The following is a 19218-nucleotide window of genomic DNA, read 5'->3' as shown; positions in this document are numbered from 1 at the left end:
GTTTGACCCGTATGCTCAGGCTCTGCCCTACTTTCCAAGGACTGCGGTTCAGCCGTGTTTATCAAGGATCATTGCTCGGTAACGCCCCTTACGCGGGTTGAAGAATTGCAGAGCGTTCAGGAGAGCAGGGCGCTCCTTGACTCTCTGTGAGGGTGTTTGTTGTCCCACAGTGGCTTAGGTAATCTACCACATCTGGCAGACCGGACTTCTTGAGAATCCAGGGGTTCTTAAGTTTCACGTCTGATGTAAAGATCTTTCCGAAGACGGTCTACGGGAAAACTGGCAGCGTGCTCGCACGTCGGTCGGCCGTCCGACCTCTCTATTGGTGGCGCCGTGATCTGGCGAAGCAGTGGAGAGCCTCCCACGGTTCCGCTGGAGCGCGAAGCGGGGGCCAGGACGAGAGGTCGGTGTCTTACAGACTGCCTGTCTATATTCGGTTCCCGAGCGTTATGGCCTCCGTGCACTTAAGGTTGCCCCGCCTCAACCTGCCACCGCGAACGAGTGTAAAAACCTTCCTCTCGTAAATAGTACGGTCAGGACGACGCCTATGGAACGCAAAGTTGTAGCGGTTTTGTTTAGTCCTGAGCTGAGCTGTAAGAGAAAAAAACAGTCTTAGCCTGTGAGACGAAGTGAACTGCTGAGAACGGCCGGAAGTAATCCCGCCGCAAGCAAGTCAGCAGCGCTCTCGTGCTTCGTAGGCATGCGATAACTAGTGGGGCAACCCGGCAGGCACGTACAAGGGACTCTGAGAACTGCCTTCAACAAGACTTCGGCCACTGCGAGGAAAAGGCAGTCGCGCTTCACGTTGAGCTCAGTTTGTGTGGCAACAGGGGTTCTAAAGTGGGAGTGACCCGTCGCCTGCGGGAAGGAAACAGGGCTCCCGGTGTCCCACCTGGGGCATCCCAGTCAATGCCTTCGGAAAAGAAAGCTGTGCCTTGCACGCAATCGCCGTAGCGCTTTCAACAGGAAGACTGCTATGCCTGGTAACACCCCTTTCACAGGTCGCTCTTTCATGGCCCAGTGGGGTGGCAAACGCACTCCCTCAAGTTCCGCACCAGGATCCCTCCCTCTTCACCTCAATGCTCACGCATGTGCCCCTCAGCTCTGCTGGACTACGGTGGGAGGGGGGGCGGTGTCTGTCTTCGTTTGCCTCTCCCAGTTCGTCTCCTAAGAGCTGCAAGAGCGGCGCCCCAGGTCTCGTCGCTGTTGTACACCTGTCTCCTCAGGTGATCGGGAAGCCTGTGCAATCGCTCCAATACGCAGTTGAGTTCGAACACCAGTTTTGAGACTTGCCGGAATCACGGACAGGGCCAGAAGCGGAGGCTTCTTAGGAGCCCACACCGTTAGCATACCTCACCCGCAGCTGCGAAACGAGGGCTGCAGTCGTCTTCCCTCCCGTGCAAGTTTGTTGCAGAGTCCTGGAATCCGCTCAGCCCGAGCAGGCTGCTGTGTGCGCTCTTCGGGCTTCTGTCGGGATGTAAGCAAGCCAGGAGCAGAGTGCACGCAGCCTGAGCGTTAACTTTTCGACTGTAGAATGACTCGGCATTATGGCGGGTGCCGTGAACGAAGTTGACGAGGTCATTCGAAACTGGACAGCTGATAATCCAACTGTGGTTGGTTATGTAGTAATCAACGCAGACGGTGAGTATGTGCCGCGTGCGCAACGCCTACATATGGCCTGTGGGTGCTTACTCTACGGAGTGCTCGACTGAGGTTTCACGCTGACGGGGGCGTCGCTCGAGTACTACTGATGCAACCGTCCAACACTTCACAACACGGGCCCCAGCCAGGAAATGCCGCCGAGTGAGACGCCTCTGAACCGTGCTCGCGCAGTCCTAAGAGTAGGACCCAACTCGCCTGCCTGTTTGTTGCCCAGGAATCCCTATCAAGTACCATGAGAAAATGCCCCATGAAAAGGCCGTCCAGTACGCAGCTCTGATGTCGTAAGTGGACATGCCCTTTAAGAACCTGTCGGCGTGGCGCCGTAGAATGCTTGATCAGAGTGACAGCTGGATGCGTGAGAGGACGAAGTCTCCCGGCGGAAGTATTCTGTCTGCAGTCAGTTAAAGCGGACATGCATTCCCTGTCTTCCGTTCAGCGAAGTGGTGTATCAGAGGTTCCCGACGAATGCCAAGAGCATTCGTGCCTTTTCCTGCCGTCAAGAATTTTAGTCTCCCCTTAGAGGGAGTCTGCGCACCTAGTGCTAGCTTGATTGTTATCCTCAAGACCGGTGTATTGCCTGCATTCATTGTCGACGTATCAAGCCAGTACTTTAGCAATTGCACACTCGGGTGCTAAGCTTTTCTCTGTTTCAGGTCGTTCTGCATGAGGTCAAGACAGTGCGTTCGCGAACTCCTGCCAACAGACGTAAGACCTTTGCCGGGCAGGATCGGCATCGGGAGCAGCAATCAGCCGGCCCGCCTGAGACGCCCTCCATGGCCTGTCCGCGGTGTTACAGAGGCCATACCCTTCTTGGGCAGAAACCTTCGACATACACCGTCAGAACACTTACAGGGACATTCCGCTTTATTTGAGTCTATGCGACTGTCTACGCGACACCGGGGTAGGCTAAGGCGAAAATACCGACCCCCAACTTCTCGGGTGAGGTACGGGTACCGTATCTCTGTGGGACTGACAGCCAGGAGACTGTGCCCATGTCGTTTTTTTTTTCTTCTAGAACGAGCTGAATTCTGTTCGACTGCGAACTAAAGAAGGCACGGAGATAATTGCCGTCCAGTCCGCCGGCTACACACTGATTGTAATCCAGAACTGTACAGGGAAGCCGTACGACTACGGCGAAGAAAGCGTGGAGCACAAGGAACAGGAGTGGGGAGAGGAGTTGTAATACACACCGTTTTCCTCGATGTAAGCAACAGATGCCGCAAAGATGTGCAGTGGGCAGGTGGTTCCTGGGGAGTCAGAAACGTTTTTCTGTGGACCGGAAGTCGAGCTTTACAGACGACTACGGCAACAATACTCGGACGCGGATAAGCATCGATAGCAGCTGTAACCCGCGACACAGTCCACGTCACCCTTTTTCGTTTCCGTCTTGCTCTTCTATTCCTCTCCTATCTGGACCGGAGAAAGACGCACTTGCCACGTGTGCTCATTAAAACCTTTTCACGCGCAGTCGTTCGCGAACTCGGCGGCCTCCCAGCAGTATCTTTAATTCTCCCCGCGACGACAGCCGTGCTGTTATTGACGCTTTTCTACTGTTCCTCAAATTCCATCATTAGTACTGCGGTGCTTCCGAGCATTGTTTTATAGCTGAAAGCGCTTTAGATACAGGCCAGCTATCCGAGCGGACGGAAGACAGCGATATGACTGCGGAATCCAGTGAACTGCTGAAGTTCTTTGTACGGCACTACAAAGACGGTGATTTAGAGCGTGGACTTGTGTCCGCCGGATAGGAAAGCGAATCTCCTAGCGGTGAGTTGAGAGACAATGAAAATTCGGAACTTCACTGTGGCCGCGTCAGTTGACAAGTCGGAAAGTTGTCTAACTTGCTTCGAGGCTTCACGTATTTGGCTCTGAGTCTCTTCAACAAGATACAATCACTTCAGATACACACAAGCTTGACAAACTACCAGCGACCACGTCCCAAGGGCAACGCACCTGTCGGTGCCTCTCTGGCGTCCGCCTGAAGATCCTGGAAAGAGGTGCTACAACCTGCTCGTTGCTGCTCACCTTTTTGAGAACGCTCTGGGAACACACTCTCATTAGTATATAAGCAACCGCGCAGCTTTATTGGCTACCATTCAAGCCTCCCAACAAATTCACTGCATCAAAACCTGAGCCTTTCGGATATGCGCCTGAACCCGCACGGCCCAGGGAATGGTGGGCGCAATGACCTCGAGACGCTTCCGTCGCCGGTGTGATGCTTCTATGACCTTCACGACTGGCTCCCAGGCTGCCATGATGTGTCGCATTCTCTGCATGAGCTCTCGGACCGCGTCTGGCTTCATGAATACCATAGTCTTGCCTAGCTACGAAAGCAGAGCAAAAGAAACAGAATTCACGTTTGTCATACGGAGGTAAAGCAAAACTACGTATGGACCTTCACATGTGCGAGACCCCAACTCATTGCGAAAGCGGGGTGCCTCGGCCACGGGTCAAGCCCTTCCACATCCGCGTGACCTGGAGTGTTTTGACAGCCAGTCGCTTACACACACCTGAAGGCTCACCGTTTCCGGTAGCCGATCTTCGCGGATGCCGTAGTCTAGTTACTCAAGAAGAGTTCATCCTCGTGGGCAAAGATAAACACGTGCGACTGTATACAGCTGGTTCATCTGTCTACGCAATCTGTCAATCGTCTGATAGTACGAAGTTAGCACGACGCGCGTCGCCACGTTTTCGGCCCTGCCAGCCCTACGAAGAAAAGGACGAAAGGCCTTCTGTGTACCCCAGAGTCACCCCCGGGAGCAACTCACCGCCCAGCGATCTGAACTCAAGCCCGCCCTAGCCAACAGGGCCTTTGTTTTTTCTCGGCTGAGAAATACATGCGCAGCACGCAAGGTTAACATAACAACGATACGAGAGCGGGGAGGCCCACCTTTGTTGTCCCAGCCTATGGGGAGAGAGAACACTCTGAAACTCAGGAAGCAAAAAAAAGAAAACTTTTACGGACGGAAACCTCACACCCGGACTTCGACGTGAGACCCACCCTTGTTGAAGGAATTAATAAAAGACAGCTGCGCACTCAGTCAGTTCGATCGCTCGTACGGGAGAGCCTTTGGCCCCGCTGGTGCCTGGAACAGGACGTATACTGACAGGCCGTGAGTCCCTAAAGAGTACCCGTAGAAGGGGTCTTCGCGCCGTGGTTCTGTTGAAAAAGCTACACGTACTTGTAACGACAGCTCCTGAATTTCTCTATCTACGTTCCCCCCAGTCCAGACGTACTACAGCGATATGAATAATGAAAAAAAGCCGAGAGCTCACGCGTTGCCAGGCTTGCTGGTGACGGCCATATCAAGTTGTTGAAACTGGTTGAGGAAATCTTCGAAGGGCCGACGATAGGAGTAGGCTAGATTTTTGAGCTGGAGCGCCTCCAGAATGGATAGAGAAAACAGCTGCGGGATATCCAAGACAGGACAGGCTCTCGAACCTCACAGACACTTCTCGAAAGTCGGTGTGCTTCTCTGAAAACTCAGTTAGCGGGCAAGTTGGCTTTTCCACTGCAGCATTCCGAGCCACCCTCAAACTCGGCGCAGCTTCTGTTACCTCAGGGGACGTGATGTCAGGCACTAAGCCAGCAACCAATAGAAGTCACCGACCAGTTCAGGTCTTCCAGGAAGCGCACTTTTCTTCCTCCTGAAGCAGAGCTTCTTGGTGAGCAAGCCCGTTATGAGTTCCGGAAGTAAAGATATTCTGTCCACAGTTACCTGGACAGTAGTTTCGGGTATCCTCGTCAATGGCTGTCTCCTACATATGTCTGCGTCTGTCTAAGTATTTTCGCTTCGAGATTGCTAGGCAGACCCGTGCTGAGCTTTGATTACCGGGTATTCTCAGCAGAGGTACCTCCATTGTCGGCACCTTGCATGCACACGAGAGTCACGTCATTGCACAGCTCGGCAGTAAGAAGCCCGTGTGTGACAAAGCCATGAGAAAAGCGGGAGTCCGCGGTCCGTATGTGTGAGTGCACGCGTACCTGCACATGAATGATGGAACTGGCTATCCTGCTCGAACTCTGAGGGGATCACCCGTGAACCACATTCACAAAGAACTGTATCACCTAATGCAAAGATACCATATCAGTTCTCACCTGCGCCAGCACTTTTGCGTTATTCCAGTCATGAGGTCTTTTCGTCTCGTTTGGTTTCAGACAACGAATGAAGTGAGACTCTGTACTACAGATGAGCTCCATCAGAGAGTTTAAAGATCGCATGAACTGGGAGGCAATCAGCTGTCCCTTAGCAAGCTTTCCTTTCTCGACGACCACGCCTTCGAAGAGTGCTTTCACCACCGGGTTCTTCGACACCTGCGAAACAATACTTGAATGGGTGCTTTCTTTGAGAGCGAGTGTTCATATAGTGGGACGCAACAAACCGTTCACGAATCGACGCAGTTGCCAGGCATGAATCAGTAGTGCGCAGTTGCGGCTGAGTAATCTGGCTTTCGAAGCATAAAGGACGCCCTTCCCGCGGACCATGCAGCGGAGTTGGAATGATACACTACGCAGCTAACACCTACCCCCACATGCGGGTCTACGTATATCCAGGTAGCGCTGATACCTACGAAAGAGTGCCCATCCGCACGAAGTCTGTCAAGAATATATATATGTATCTATGTATTGTCTGAGCACGTGCACACGGCTATGCCAAGAGCAGCACAACCAAAAAGCGGATCCAGGCATACGTGTAGTCAGTAAACTTTTCTCCAGCTATTGTGTCAGTCCGAAGGAATGCTTCTTCCCGGTACTGAGGTCTAGTCAAACCAAGAGACACGGTCGCAGGAGCCTGCATGCCACTATCCCGTGAAGACGTGCAAGACAAGCAGGCTTGAACACAAGAGAAGAAATACGTATGGACAAATCCTCACATACCTGGAGAACAGCACATAGTTCTGGTTTGAGAAGATCTTTATTCTTGGAAAGAAACCCGGTAGCGTTGTACTGAATATCCGCTATTGTGTGACATATGATGAAGCAGAGGCGAATGTTTGTCCGGCCAGGCCTGCAAGCATCGCTCGCTGCTAGGGCCTTATTCAACGAGGTAACAATAGACTGCAAGCCAGAAACAACAGGTGCTACAAGCTGCACGCACTGTTCACGACTATCGCCGAAGCTTTTCACTTTCACGATAAATACTAGTTAGATAGCGAGGAGGATGAGAAGCAGCCGGAAAACATGCTTTTTCCCGTGCGAACGCTCCTCTTGTGGCAGTTCAGCACACTGACACAACGAAGAACCGTGACACCGGTGTCTCTTATGGACCAAAAGACCGGTAGTGGCCTAGGCACTGAAAAAGGGGGCGAGAAGGTCTAACGATTGCTCGCCCTAGTATGCTAGCGAATCCTAAGTGACCATACAAGGAGACATATACAATATCATACGCACCTCTGGACCGTACACCTGGGGACATACAAGTGCAGGTATGGACGGACAGCTACACATGAGAACTCCCTCACCACAATCCACCAGAAAGCAGACTGCAGGGCCTCTCCGACATTCGTTCCAACAAGTCTAAGTGTCTTAGAAAAGACTTCCACACAGAGTGCGCAGCCGGGACATACCGAGCAAACGACACATACCTCGTCTGTGCCCCCAGGAGCTAGACTCTTGTCTTCAAGAACCGCTAGCACTGAATTGGTTTTCCCACATAGCGCCTCAATAATGCTGTCATTATCTGTCCATTCAATTTTTACGTCCCCGATGCCTTCATCTCTGTAGAGCTTTGTTTCTCTAGCAAAAACAATTTGAATGAAGTTCTTCTGAAGGAGCTCATTTGTTATGTTGATAAGAAGTTGCTCTAGTGAATTGTGTTGGAAAACCTCAAACCCGAAAATATCTAGCATTCCTACACAAAGAACAAGGCGGCAAGAACGACGCTCGTTGAAGAACCCCAGAAGTGTGGAAAGTCCTTTCGGAAGAACCTGTCTGAGAGGTAGTAAGTGAGAAAATCCGCACCCTCCCCCCGAGTTTCACAACCGGCGACCCAGGCACCAGCACTGAAGAAAAGAAGGAAGTCACATACGCTCACGCGGACACGCAGCGGGTAACAGCCTATCTCTTCAGCCGGAGTCTCACCTTCTAAAGTAACCACACAGATGTTTGTTCCTAAAGCATAGGCAAGATGGTCAGCAATCAACCATTGCTAGGTCTCCTCAGAACCTGACTTCTTTCTCAAGAGAATCTACAATCCTTTCCTTCGTCATGCGAATACACCGACAGTACAGAAGAAGGAACATGACATACTCACATGGAAGTACACATAGGAGTATACACACATCAAAGAAATGCAGCGTTAGCATACCAGGTTTCTGCGCACGTGAGACAGAAGGGTCTGGCAACTCGAAGTGCAACATCCTCTAAACGTACAGCTCCCGCGCATCAGCGTGCCTAGGGCAAACGGCCAAAGAAGAGACTCTCCTGCAAACTCTCCAACTGGCCTCTCCTCTGCCCGCTCGTTTCTCCGAGCCTGAAGGCCTTCAGTGCTGTTCAGTTACGGTTTCCAACAACGGTCCGTAGCTTTATAACTGAGTCCGTACAGCACCAGTGTCAAACGCGAGGCAAAGAGACATCTTTGTTTCGCACTCAGCGCTTCGATGTACGTACACCCTCCACGGGGCTGAATGATACATGCATATATCCATAATAGGTGGAGACCCCTTGCAAACGAAGTGACAACTACGGTTATAGACATTAAAGGAAAACAGAAAAGAAACGGCATACCTACCCATGAAACATCTGAAGCCATCAGGCGGTTCAATAGTTTTATTGAGGCGCGAAATAATCCAGTCGAAAAGCCTCTCATACACTGCCTTAGCCAGTGAGTCACGATTCATGCAAGCATCCTGCAGACTATTGGGGGACTCGACACTCTCTGCGCCTGGAGCAAAAAACGAACAGAAAAGCAGGAGGACAACAGGAAGAAATCATCGCAAACAACAGCACCCCGGCGTGACTCCTCCATTCCGTAAGACTTCAAAAGAACCCATATCTTCCCCGGAGAAATCGATAAACAGACAAGAGACAATGTTCCACCTGCGCGGCCCGTGCAGGAGAAAGCGCCTTTGTCCCTGGTGTCCTTACAACAACACCAGCAGAACCAAACGACAACTTTCTCAAAGTTCTACACCCCACAAAACGCATTCGTTGCCTTTAGAAGGGACGCAGGATCGCAACAACTCAGTCAGTCCCATTAACTGCTCAAAACCCTGGAATTAACATACGACCTTCTTCTATTGCACGGGACTGACACCCCCCCATCGTCCCGCTCTTCTCACTCCTGCATACAAATACATGTCGATATGCAGGTGCGGGACCGTTCAATACAAAGAAGCTGCCGAGACGGGAGTGCAGTGTTACTATACTCCCGCTCTTTTCTAAATCAGCAACACACATGTAAGGGCAACAGTCTTCATCAGTGAACTCGATGTCGTCAAGCAAGCCAGAGCCTCCGTCATAGGTCTGAACGCAGGGCAGTCCACCCCAATGACATGACTGATATACCGCTGCAAAATCGAAGTGCTGGACATATTCTGTACGCGAGTATGTCCATAGCACCCATACAAGATATACATGTGTCCTAGCTACCAAGGTCTTCGCGAAAGACCCATGAAAAAGTCCCGCTCTGGGGTTCTGCCCCGCACAATATAAAAGACATACATTGCATCCTCAAACAAAACCCCGCTCCCTTCCTAGAAGAATACGGTACACGAGAAGAATGTCCCGACCACACACGACCCACTAATCACTGAGATGGAGAAAAACTAGAGAGAGTAATCAGACCAAAGAACGTTGGCGATGTTCATTGCGGAATGCTGGCGGCCAAAGTGTACCTTACTGCTTTTCAAAAAAAAATCGCTCTGTTTTCCGGTGTATTCAAGGCTCGCGCTCACCGATCGTCTTTATTTTGGTGAGAAGCTCCTTCTGTACAGCAGCGCGATCAACAAACAAGAGGTCGCACGACCTGCGTAGGAGTTTCTCTCCGGTCTGGGTTAGAGAAGCAGCCTCGGCTACTCCGGATACTTCCTTTGCTTCGAACTGGACATTCCCTAGCAGAAGTATGCCTTTTTCGAGGAGGAACAACGACACGAACACAGAGAAGAACAGGAGGGGATAAAGATGGGGAAAGGAATGTCTTCGGAGCGAGGAAAGAAAAGAAGCAACCTCTCTCTTGGGCGGTGGAATACCGACACGCTCTACTTCAGGTGAAAACCCCGATCCAAACCGTAAACCCTCGACGGTCACGTGCCTATGTGATGCTGACAGGGAACTAACCGTCACGCGGCGCCCGCGGATCCGCTGCAATCGTGATCTAAGCGTTCGAACAAAACATAAGAGAAATGGCTGTCGTTTGTGAGTCTACGAGCAGAGAAACTCTCTGAGCAAGAGATGAAGAACATTCTTTAATCGACCCATACACCAAATCGAAGCTACCAACCCTGCTTGCATTTATGACTTTTGCGCTTTGACCGCCACAACTCACGTATCTCAATTCACGGAGTATACATATGCATATATACAACACGGACGGGAGGACGGATCCGTGCTGACAAGCAGGCTCGCCACAGCGCTTCTCTCTCTCTTGCAAAAATTACTGCAGATGCGTCTATAACGTTTCAAAAAAGACATCCGTGTTGCCTTACCGGAAACAAGCGACCAGATAGTGTCGACTTCCACGTCGTTGAGTCCCATCGAAGTAAACGATTTGTTTACTAGGCGGTACTCTTTGACATCATCCACGCCTAAAAAACAAAAATAGGAAACAAGCCGCTTCTCACACCAGAGTAGTGAGACAAGCTAGCCTCATTCTTAGCCTAAGGATATCCCCTTTTTCTTCATCCGGGTTGGTAACCGCACGCCCTCGTCAGAAGTGCCCTACACGTGCGAACATGCAAACATACAGACGCATGCACTCAAACACTCCTTCTGCGTACACGAAAACGGATGTATACGCGTTTCTGTGAGCAATAACACTTTGTCCTTGTTAGTGCGGTAGCTGAAGTAGCTCGCTCCCTATGAACAGAGAAGCACTCGGACTGCCCCAAATAGCCCGACGGAAAACATGTGCTCACCCCCACTGGGAGTAGCAGCTTCGAAGTTGTTGTCCGGTGGAATTCCACTGCGATAGCTCGTCTTTTTTGTTAACGAGAGATCGAGAAAAAAAAAACATATGCGATTGCTCAAACGGACCATAACGGCCGAAGACGGAAGCTTTTTCTGGGAAGACGGACGATATTCGGCGTCCCAGAGATAATGGTTGTGCTTCCTCTTGGACCTGACTCGGTCTCTCAGTATCACCTTAAAAGACAGAGAGAAAACGTCGGATACTACTGTCCAGCACGGTCGAAGCATTCTTTGAGAAGTGAAGGCAACGTTTCTCTCCTGCATCGGGTCTTTCCTCAGCCTTACTGAAACGATGGTCGTGGAAACACACACGTACTCTAGCTATTTAATCGACGCGCACGCGTGCTAATATTTGCATGTGGGGGAACGCTTGCGGTCTTATGCTGGTACCACACCTGGGCACTCGTAACATCCACCGCTGTTTTTCTTCAGGTACTGATATTCTTCAATGGGAAGGATGCCGAGAGCGTCGCGCTTCGAAGCAGGAGCACCTTTGACGAGTTGATAGAAGACATGGAAAGATCTCTCTTCAGGCTCTTGGCTTGTTACTCGGACTTTCTCTAGCAGAAAATTTCGGACTGAGCCGAAGCGAATACCCCCGGTATCACCCAGCTGCAACTGCATGAACCGACCGAACCGACTTGAGTTGTTGTTCCTTACAGTCTTCGCATTCCCGAAAGCCTGTGGTTCAAACCGTCAAACGAAGTGCCCAAACCTATGTCGCGTGTGACTCGAACCGTACATATATTCACTGTTCACACGTATCATCCATCGCGTACGCGTAAACGGAGGACGTGTATCTATACAGACACCCACACTTGTTTTGGAGGAACCTTATCAAGAGATATAAAGTGGTCCTATACCCAAGCCGCGGAAGGGAGATATCTCACATGGATAAGCAATCTAGAGAGGTCTCCGCAACACGTCTTTGCTGAATCCCACGAAGAGAACAAAGTCTAACTGGGACCCATGTTGACCAACGATTCGTCAAGTTACAGCTTATGGAGGTACTTGGTAACCTGAAAAAGGAGACATGGTGAATGAGCAAAAGAGAAGGTTCCGAGCGGGTCCTTTTCAAGACGCTCTATTACGTTTTGTATTGTGAAAGCATACCACAGCTCGGGAGATTTCAAAACAAATCCCGCGGCACACTCTCCATTGTTGGAAAGGAAGCGACCTAGTCCGAATGTCATCAAATCGAGTACGACAGCTACGGCACTTGCACACAAGCCAACGAACGGAAGAGTACGAGTGACAAGAAAGCACGGACGAAGGCTATAAACGCTGGCCATTACTTACGATCATCTTGCAGATAGACTAAGGAAGCCTGTAATAGCCTCACGAAGTCGATCATGAACACGGCATGAAGTCCAGCTATACGCAGTGATAGAGCTGAATAGTCATCAGCCGCTGCACACCGAGAAACTCCTGTACACCTGATAGGAGCCCCAAGACTTTCTCCGGACACCGATCTATACATTTTTACCTACGATCAACACAGCTCCACCCATTCGCTGACAGTCCGACGCCGTATTGGGGCCACACCTACGGCGAGGATCTCTTCGGGGGAAAACCCCTTCTTTCTACTTGATGACCTCTCCTCAGGAACCCCGTCACCCTACTTCCGCCCCTTCGGACAGAAGCAATTCACGCTTTGACTGTAATAACACTGGTGCTGTTTCTAACGTGGCTAGATACCAGTCTACAGCTAAAAATTCATCCAGTACGGCAGGAAACCATCATGCGGCACACTCTCCATTGCTGGAAAAAAAGAAAACTAGTCTTAATGTCATCAGATCGAAAAAGACCAGCTACGGCACTTGTACACAAGCCAACGAACAACGGATCTCCGAGCGCGGTACCACGGATTCTCTCATTCTCTCCCTGTCCAGAGCGGCTAAATCGTTGTGCTACGTCGTCATACTCTTTTTCGGTGCCTTCTTCTCCCTCTCAACCCCCTACCTCGAGGACAGGATTCGCCGCCATAACAGCGTCCTGAATGCGCTGATCGGACCCTGCGCGGACAGGAAAAACTCATGGCCTATAAATACACACCTTACGTTCTCTTTTCAAGGACCAATCGGCATCCTTGGGAGCTCTGAGCTTTCGCAGGCGTTGTATCACGATTCTCCGCTTGCGTAGACAGATGCAGAGCGAAGATATGAAATGTCACTATCACGTCGAGACAAAAAAAAGTGAGCTCAGGACATTTAACCTCAGACGGCGGACTTTCTCAAGCTCAATCTGTCGCTACTCCTGGGCTTGCAGGCACCTGTCAGGAGAAGCCATTTCCCTTATAATCTAGACAAGAATAAGTACGACACACTTGCGCCGCTTCGCGCTCTCAGAAAAGACACATGAAGGCGGTTGAAAATTAACGGCTTCGACAAGAAAAAGACACGAGAAAGTGAAATACCGTTGACACAAAGAAAGTTACGACCCTGGCTGGTTTGACTTGCTGAAAACAAGGAGACAGTCGCAGTAAAGGCGCCGCGGCAAAAGGGTAGGTAACGGGAAAGTAGAAATGACAGTACAGGTCAATACGTAGAGTACTCGTGGACTTACGCGAACCGGATGCCTCGAATTTACAGAGGTAAGAGGTGAAGAAAAGCGACTGCGCTGACTTACCCCCTCCCTTGGAAGACGCGAAAAAGGTCATGATCTGCTTTGTCGCCTCGGTTTTGCCAGCCCCAGACTCGCCACTAACAATAATCGTCTGGCTGTCCTGATACCTGAAGAGGGGGGAGCGACCAACACGGGCTTGTCACTCAGCTGAACGCTATGAGCGAACAGAGGCAGCACGCTTGTAAGTTGAGGTTTGCACTCACGTATCAACATTCGGACGTACGCACGAACATGGAGACGCACATGCAGATATTAATAAGACTGGGCCGACGCGTAACATGCGTGGCTGCGCATTGCCTAGCTACGAAGAAAAACCTACTAGAGCTAGCAGCTTCATAGTGAAACGCACATACTGCGACGAGAGCCCTGAGGCAGACCGCTGTGAGAGAAACCAGACGTGTCAACATTCACTGTACTGCCGACAATGTCGCTTGCAATGCCCGTGCTCCCTTCCTTCCAAACTCTCTCCTCCACGAAAGAAGATAAGTCTGCCTGTAGTCGGCGAACGAGGAGAAAGAGTATCACTGCTTGCTTCTATAGACAGTCATAGTGTGGTGTGCCAGGCAGCTACAATGCCTGCCGAACAGCACCCACGGTTCCTTGCTGTTCATTTCATTTACATCCTCATAACTTCCCTACAGCACGCCGAGTGCGGCAGCCCACATGACCTAACCAGAAGAACCGCAGATATCGCAACTTCCGAGACAGCCATAGGATTCCTGACGCGCGCACTGAGCGGGGCCATTGATGTGGCTCGTTAGTCAAGAAGCGGGAAGACGACGGAGAAAAAAATAAGAGACATAGACGTGCAAGCCACACGATAGTTTATCTAGAGATTGTCAACGTGGCTAACCAACAGCCTGCGACGGTTACACGAACGCATGAGACAGGGCCTGCATTTTGTCCTCGATACCCGGAAAGCCTCTCGAGAGCTGCACGAGCGACCTTAAAGACGTGGGGTTCGAGTTTATCACCATCCGGCGCGTCGTGGTAGCGGGTCAGCCACTTTTCCGACGTATTTCCTAAGCTTCGGAACGGATTAATCGCAACAAGTAGGGGATCTGCAGTGGTCTGTTAAGAAACACACGCCGCCGATACACACGCCACGAAATGCGCGTAATACGCGCTTTTCACGAAGTGTAGGGAGACGCTGAACTCACGAATACATACATAGAAAACGACAGAAGGCTATTACTCTGTCGCAGCCCGGGCTTTCCTCGAGTCGAGAGATTACCAGTTGGCAACGAATACTCGTGCGGCCTGCAGAGACGATAGTCCCCGGCAAAGCACACGGAGAACAGACATCCACAGAAGGACACGCTGGAGGCACCAAACCGAAAGGACGAGTGTAGCAGACACACGAGACACTAGGGCTGAACGAGAACACTACCCGCCCTAGAAGGGGGTCGACCCAGAGCTCTGCACCTGAGCGTGTAAACACTACATAAACCTCCAGAACATTGTGCTGGATGAAAGGAAAGACACAACCTCTCCCTGGTTGTGCTTCGATTGGATTGTGCATCCTGAAGAGCGAGAACCTTTCTATGGAGTCGCACGGAGTTCTTCGCGCCTATCTAGCCGGCTCAGCCGTGTTGTCCACCTGTATTCTGTGTCAGGATTTCCCTCCCGTCGTGGCACGAAAGCTCAATGCCACCGGAGCTTGAAAGCATCTTACGTAAATTGAGTCCATCATGTATCGCTCCTTCAGGAAGGCCAGCACCGCGGCGCAATTCTTGTGTGGTAGTATCCCTATGTCAGGTATATGTGAGACGTCCAGACCCACATTGGCATTGAAGGCGTCTTCTAAATCGACCTCGAACGGCTGAACCAAACACGACGACAACCATATCCTTACCCGTTTGTCTTTACACCAGGATTGACATATCCAAGCCCTGACAGACAGCAGCGTTATAGCGGGCCTCTAGTTGCCCCGTAACCGAGACGCGAGCAAACGTTACGCGAGAGAAAGCACTGAAACCGTTGGGCGCCGCAACCGCTTCCGCAGGACATCGATCGGGAGAAGTTCCAACGGAGAGTGGAAGAGGACCAACAATGCACATAACAGCAGCCCCAAGTATCTGAAACAGGAGGGAACCTGAGAAATGCAACCTCGTGGTGTAGATCGTACAAGCACAACTCCTGAAATACAAGGTTTGAGGAGACTCGAGTACATTCACTACGAAGAAGTGAACGTCCGCTCCGGATTCTCAGCAAGTAAGTCCTGCGATGTTGAACCAGCGGGACTGAGGGAAAGAAAGAGTCGCAATCCGGGTTGACCGCTGCGCCGACCTGTTCTGCTTGTGCTGTAGTAGGCGGCGGCTCCAGCTGTCGCAGCTTGAGCGACCGGTCTGTAGACTCGGGCAAGACGAGGCACAACGCAAAGCACAATTCGGGGTCTGCTTGCACAGCCGGCGCCTTATCAGTCCAAAGCTTCACACCCTGTGCAAAGAAGAAAGACATGGATCCGGAAACTCGAGGCGAAGACTAGTAGGCCAGAGACACACAGGGAGGGACAGCAGCCACTGAACTTTGTGTCCGAGAACAAAAAAGAGGCGAGCCAAAGCCGCTGTCCCCGCGCGAAGACCATGATCAGCGCCACTTGGGGAGATACTGCCGCCGACAGCAGGTATCGCTCTGCCGAGGTGTAAAAGCTTACCGAAGAACCTTTGGAAAAACTACGACCACACCTATGAATACAACATGCGGATACGGAGGGGAGTGTGTGACCATATCCGCTTGCAGAAGCACAAAGCCCCCGACTGGCACCCTCTGTCCGAGCAGTACAAAACCTGAAACGAGCCACGGGTAGGCCACAAAAGGCTGCGACAGACGAGACGGGGCGCAGCCAGGAATCTTTCTCTCGAAATATAGAGCGGAAAGCCGACCACTGACAGGCACCGCGGCGGGGTTGGTTGCGAGCATCGCTCAGAAAAGCTTTCGCCTTACCTTAGGAACTCCGCCGGAAAAATCGAGATCCGTTTTCCCTCTCCTTAGCTTGTCTCCGCCCTTCACGTCCGCACCGAGGGCTCCTCGAGCCCTGAATGCCATTACAGCTTTCTGCATTGTCCCCGGCACTCAACCAAATTTTCTAGTACGCCTGTGGGAAGCTCGTGAGGTGCGTTTTCAAGAATAGCGGGGCTGTTATGCGCAGAGATGATCGCCTCACTTAAGTGGCGGGGGCCCTAGTTACCAAACAGTGCGTGCAGGCCCCACGAGCCGCAAGAATCTCGACACAACCGCGTCCGGGCCATTGGTCCAGTCTCATGCACATCGAACGCACACTTCCCGGAAGATGGAGATAGAACTTGAAGTCAAAAAGAAAGTCGACGGGACAGCTGACGGCTGTTGCTCTACCGACTGTAGCCAGACAAAGAGGAAAGAAACCCGGGGAAACGGAAAATTTTCCGAAAACGGGGAGCACGGTCCGTGCACTGTGGTGAAACTGTTTTGAGGCGGCACGGGAAAAAGAGCAGTGGCAAGCCGGATGCGAGGACTCATACGGCACTCATCAACATGAGTGACAAGTCAGCCCCCGTCGAACAGGATTACGTTACAGCTGGAAACGAATTCGCAGGTCACCAGACAGCGGACACCGGGACGCTGCTGGCCAACTACCGGACCCCGTCGCTTGCTCCGTACACGAAAGGAGAACAACTGAATGGCATCTGGCTGAGCAGAGAAAGGGCCGAAGAGAGTCTGAAAGTATAGCGCCCCCCCCCTCAGAAGAGACAAGATGAACTGTCTGAGAACTTCGCTGCATGGCTGAGCCGCATGTCGAATGTGGTGGCAGAAAACGGGAAAGTGACACCTCTCGTTCAAACAAGAATCAAAAAATATGTGAAGGGCGGAATCTCCTGAGTAAAAAAGAATTTAGCTTTCCAACTGCCTGTCTATGCCCCGTCAGGAAACAGTACGGTCGGCTAACCAAGGGGCAGTCACACGCTCGAAACAATCGAGACCAAGTAGGGGTGTACCAGCTTGAAGAGCCTTCTAGCGCTATCAAAGTGGATCTCAGTGACAGCTCAGATGCGGCTGATGACTTCAACGGGACCGCGAAGCGAATTGAAGTGGCTATACCGAGACAGCCACGAATCGAGTTTCAAATGACGCGACGAAGTTGGAGATAACTCCTTCACACGGAGTTTGAGATCGAGAAGCTAACACAAACGAAAACGTTAGTACCCTCCAATGACACTGGCAGTAAGAGGTGTGAAAAAGTTTGCCGCGATTACGGCAGGGGTGTTGCACGGGTCGTAGTCGCCATAGATACCAGTCCGGAAGACGCAAGTGAACGCCCCCATACCAGCCGAGATATTCCTGTTCGTAGATATACGGACACTTCCTAAGTTGCCACGGGAGACCGCCAGGACACGGACAGATTTCATTGCCCGTCCACCAGCAACGACCGCCACAGGGCCTTTTTGTGTGTTATCCGTTGGCGAAGAGCCACCAGCGGATCCTTGTTGAAATACGCTAGAATCGGGTATACCTCCAGGAACCGCGGAAGTCGCGGCAACGGAGCTCACGGCTGCAGTTCCGCTCGACGCCGGCGCAATAGCCGCGGCGTCACGGATGGAAACCTCCTCAAGAATAATAGGATGCAGTACGGTCTCCGCCTCCCAGCTAGCAATCTCGTTGTCCTCATGATCTTCTAGTTTCACACCTTCCAAACTTAGAGTGAGCTTGTAACCTCCCGAGAGGTGTGCGACCGACTTCGGAAAGGGATTCTCATCTGTTGGGGGCGGGTCCCGGACAACGGCCCTCACGTCGGCGAGGAATGTCTTGCCGTCCGGGAGGAGAAGAGAAAGAGAATGAAAGTGGATGACTGAGTCAGGGTTGAAGTAGTAAAGAATTGCCAGAGGTGCACTGCTCATCTTGGTCGTCGCCACCTCGACACCGTGGCAGGCCTCGGCCACGTCTTTCGCGGAGCCTGTGTCGCCGTGCGGACCAAGTGCTGAAACATGGCTCGAAGGATCTGAAGGAAGTTGGCCACCTCCAGCTATGATCTTCGCATCATCCGATGGTATGGCGGGGGCAACTGCCGGACGTACTTGTGGAACGAACTCACCCGGTGTCGAAGCAGAAGGGGACGAGGGAGACCAGAAGTGCTGTTGGGGAGGCGCACCGAACGACGCCAACGGAAACCCTGCTGAGAGCAGACAGAACCACAAGACCGATGCTTTTCCGCTGATGCCAGCCATTATGAACAGTAGAAGTTACTTAGCTTCGGGTTTAGGGTTACGGGGAACAAAGTCAACAAAAACCTGATGCACACAAAAAAAGTGGTTAAATAACAAGTCTGCGTAAGTGTCTGAAGTCCAGAAGTTTACTGTTCAGGGCAAGTTTTGCACTAGCGATGTAGGTGGCTTCGCACGACAGGGCCGCATTTGCTCGGGGCCACTCTTGGTCGACGGCGCCACACCTGCTCGAAAGGGCTACATTTGTTCGCAGGCGACTCCCCCGGTTCAAAGCTGATACTCTCTCCCGGACGGTTGTCTGCTGTCCTCCCGCTCGGAGTGCGCCTCCGTCCTCCGCTGGTCTTGCTAAAGGTTTCACATCAAATCCCCCTAAGGACGACTAACAGTCCCCGTCTTAGCAGAGACTCAGATAGTCCCAGTGACCTGCCTACGCCCCCGAGAAACAATACTCTCTCTCAGCTAGCCAGGGAGGGAAGAGGCTTATAGCACCTTGCAAGCAGCAGAAGTGTACCTGTGGAGGCCAACCGAACGCGAATCTAGCACTGCCACTCGCACCCTGGTCCGGAGACACGAGGCAGCACAAGGGTATCCCACTAGTCGCATCAC

At 51.8% G+C, this 19218-nt stretch overlaps 3 protein-coding genes across 3 annotated transcripts; 1 reads left to right on the top strand and 2 right to left on the bottom strand.

Moving 5' to 3' along the window:
* Window positions 1-453: 453 nt before the first annotated feature.
* On the top strand, window positions 454-2845 carry CSUI_007127 (uncharacterized protein). The gene is made up of 4 exons (XM_068067277.1): window positions 454-1641; window positions 1877-1943; window positions 2316-2367; window positions 2678-2845. The coding sequence occupies exon 1, from the start codon at window positions 1080-1082 to the stop codon at window positions 1284-1286; it is 207 nt and encodes a 68-aa protein (XP_067920744.1). The 5' UTR covers window positions 454-1079; the 3' UTR covers window positions 1287-1641; window positions 1877-1943; window positions 2316-2367; window positions 2678-2845.
* Window positions 2846-4757: 1912 nt separating this feature from the next.
* Window positions 4758-17419, bottom strand: CSUI_007126 (myosin e). The gene is made up of 12 exons (XM_068067276.1): window positions 16361-17419; window positions 15704-15853; window positions 15090-15236; window positions 14328-14485; window positions 13355-13521; window positions 12752-12804; window positions 11106-11470; window positions 10309-10407; window positions 9559-9729; window positions 7249-8546; window positions 5762-5977; window positions 4758-5069 (listed from the first exon to the last, which is right to left on the bottom strand). Exons 1-7 carry the CDS (start codon window positions 16475-16477, stop codon window positions 11168-11170), a joined length of 1095 nt encoding a protein of 364 aa, XP_067920743.1. The 5' UTR covers window positions 16478-17419; the 3' UTR covers window positions 4758-5069; window positions 5762-5977; window positions 7249-8546; window positions 9559-9729; window positions 10309-10407; window positions 11106-11167.
* A 66-nt stretch (window positions 17420-17485) lies between these two features.
* CSUI_007125 (uncharacterized protein) lies at window positions 17486-18615 on the bottom strand (the record flags this gene model as incomplete). Its single annotated transcript, XM_068067275.1, has 2 exons — window positions 17486-17571; window positions 17718-18615. The coding sequence occupies 2 exons, from the start codon at window positions 18613-18615 to the stop codon at window positions 17486-17488; spliced, it is 984 nt and encodes a 327-aa protein (XP_067920742.1).
* Window positions 18616-19218: the final 603 nt, after the last annotated feature.

This window comes from Cystoisospora suis (genome assembly GCF_002600585.1).
Source record: "Cystoisospora suis strain Wien I chromosome Unknown contig_3686, whole genome shotgun sequence".
Taxonomy (NCBI): Eukaryota; Apicomplexa; class Conoidasida; order Eucoccidiorida; family Sarcocystidae; genus Cystoisospora; species Cystoisospora suis.
This window is presented reverse-complemented; position numbering and strand designations above follow the sequence as displayed.

Excerpts from the sequence above, each read along its gene's own strand:
- CSUI_007127 (XM_068067277.1), top strand. The coding sequence starts at position 1,080 with ATGCTCACGCATGTGCCCCTCAGCTCTGCTGGACTACGGTGGGAGGGG.
- CSUI_007126 (XM_068067276.1), bottom strand. The coding sequence starts at position 16,477 with ATGCAGAAAGCTGTAATGGCATTCAGGGCTCGAGGAGCCCTCGGTGCG. Across the intron at positions 15,854-16,360 it reads TTTCCGGCGGAGTTCCTAAG|GGTGTGAAGCTTTGGACTGA; the intron begins GTAAGGCGAAAG and ends TTCTTTGCACAG. Across the intron at positions 11,471-12,751 it reads CGGCGAATCCTGTCCTCGAG|GCTTTCGGGAATGCGAAGAC; the intron begins GTAGGGGGTTGA and ends TTTGAACCACAG.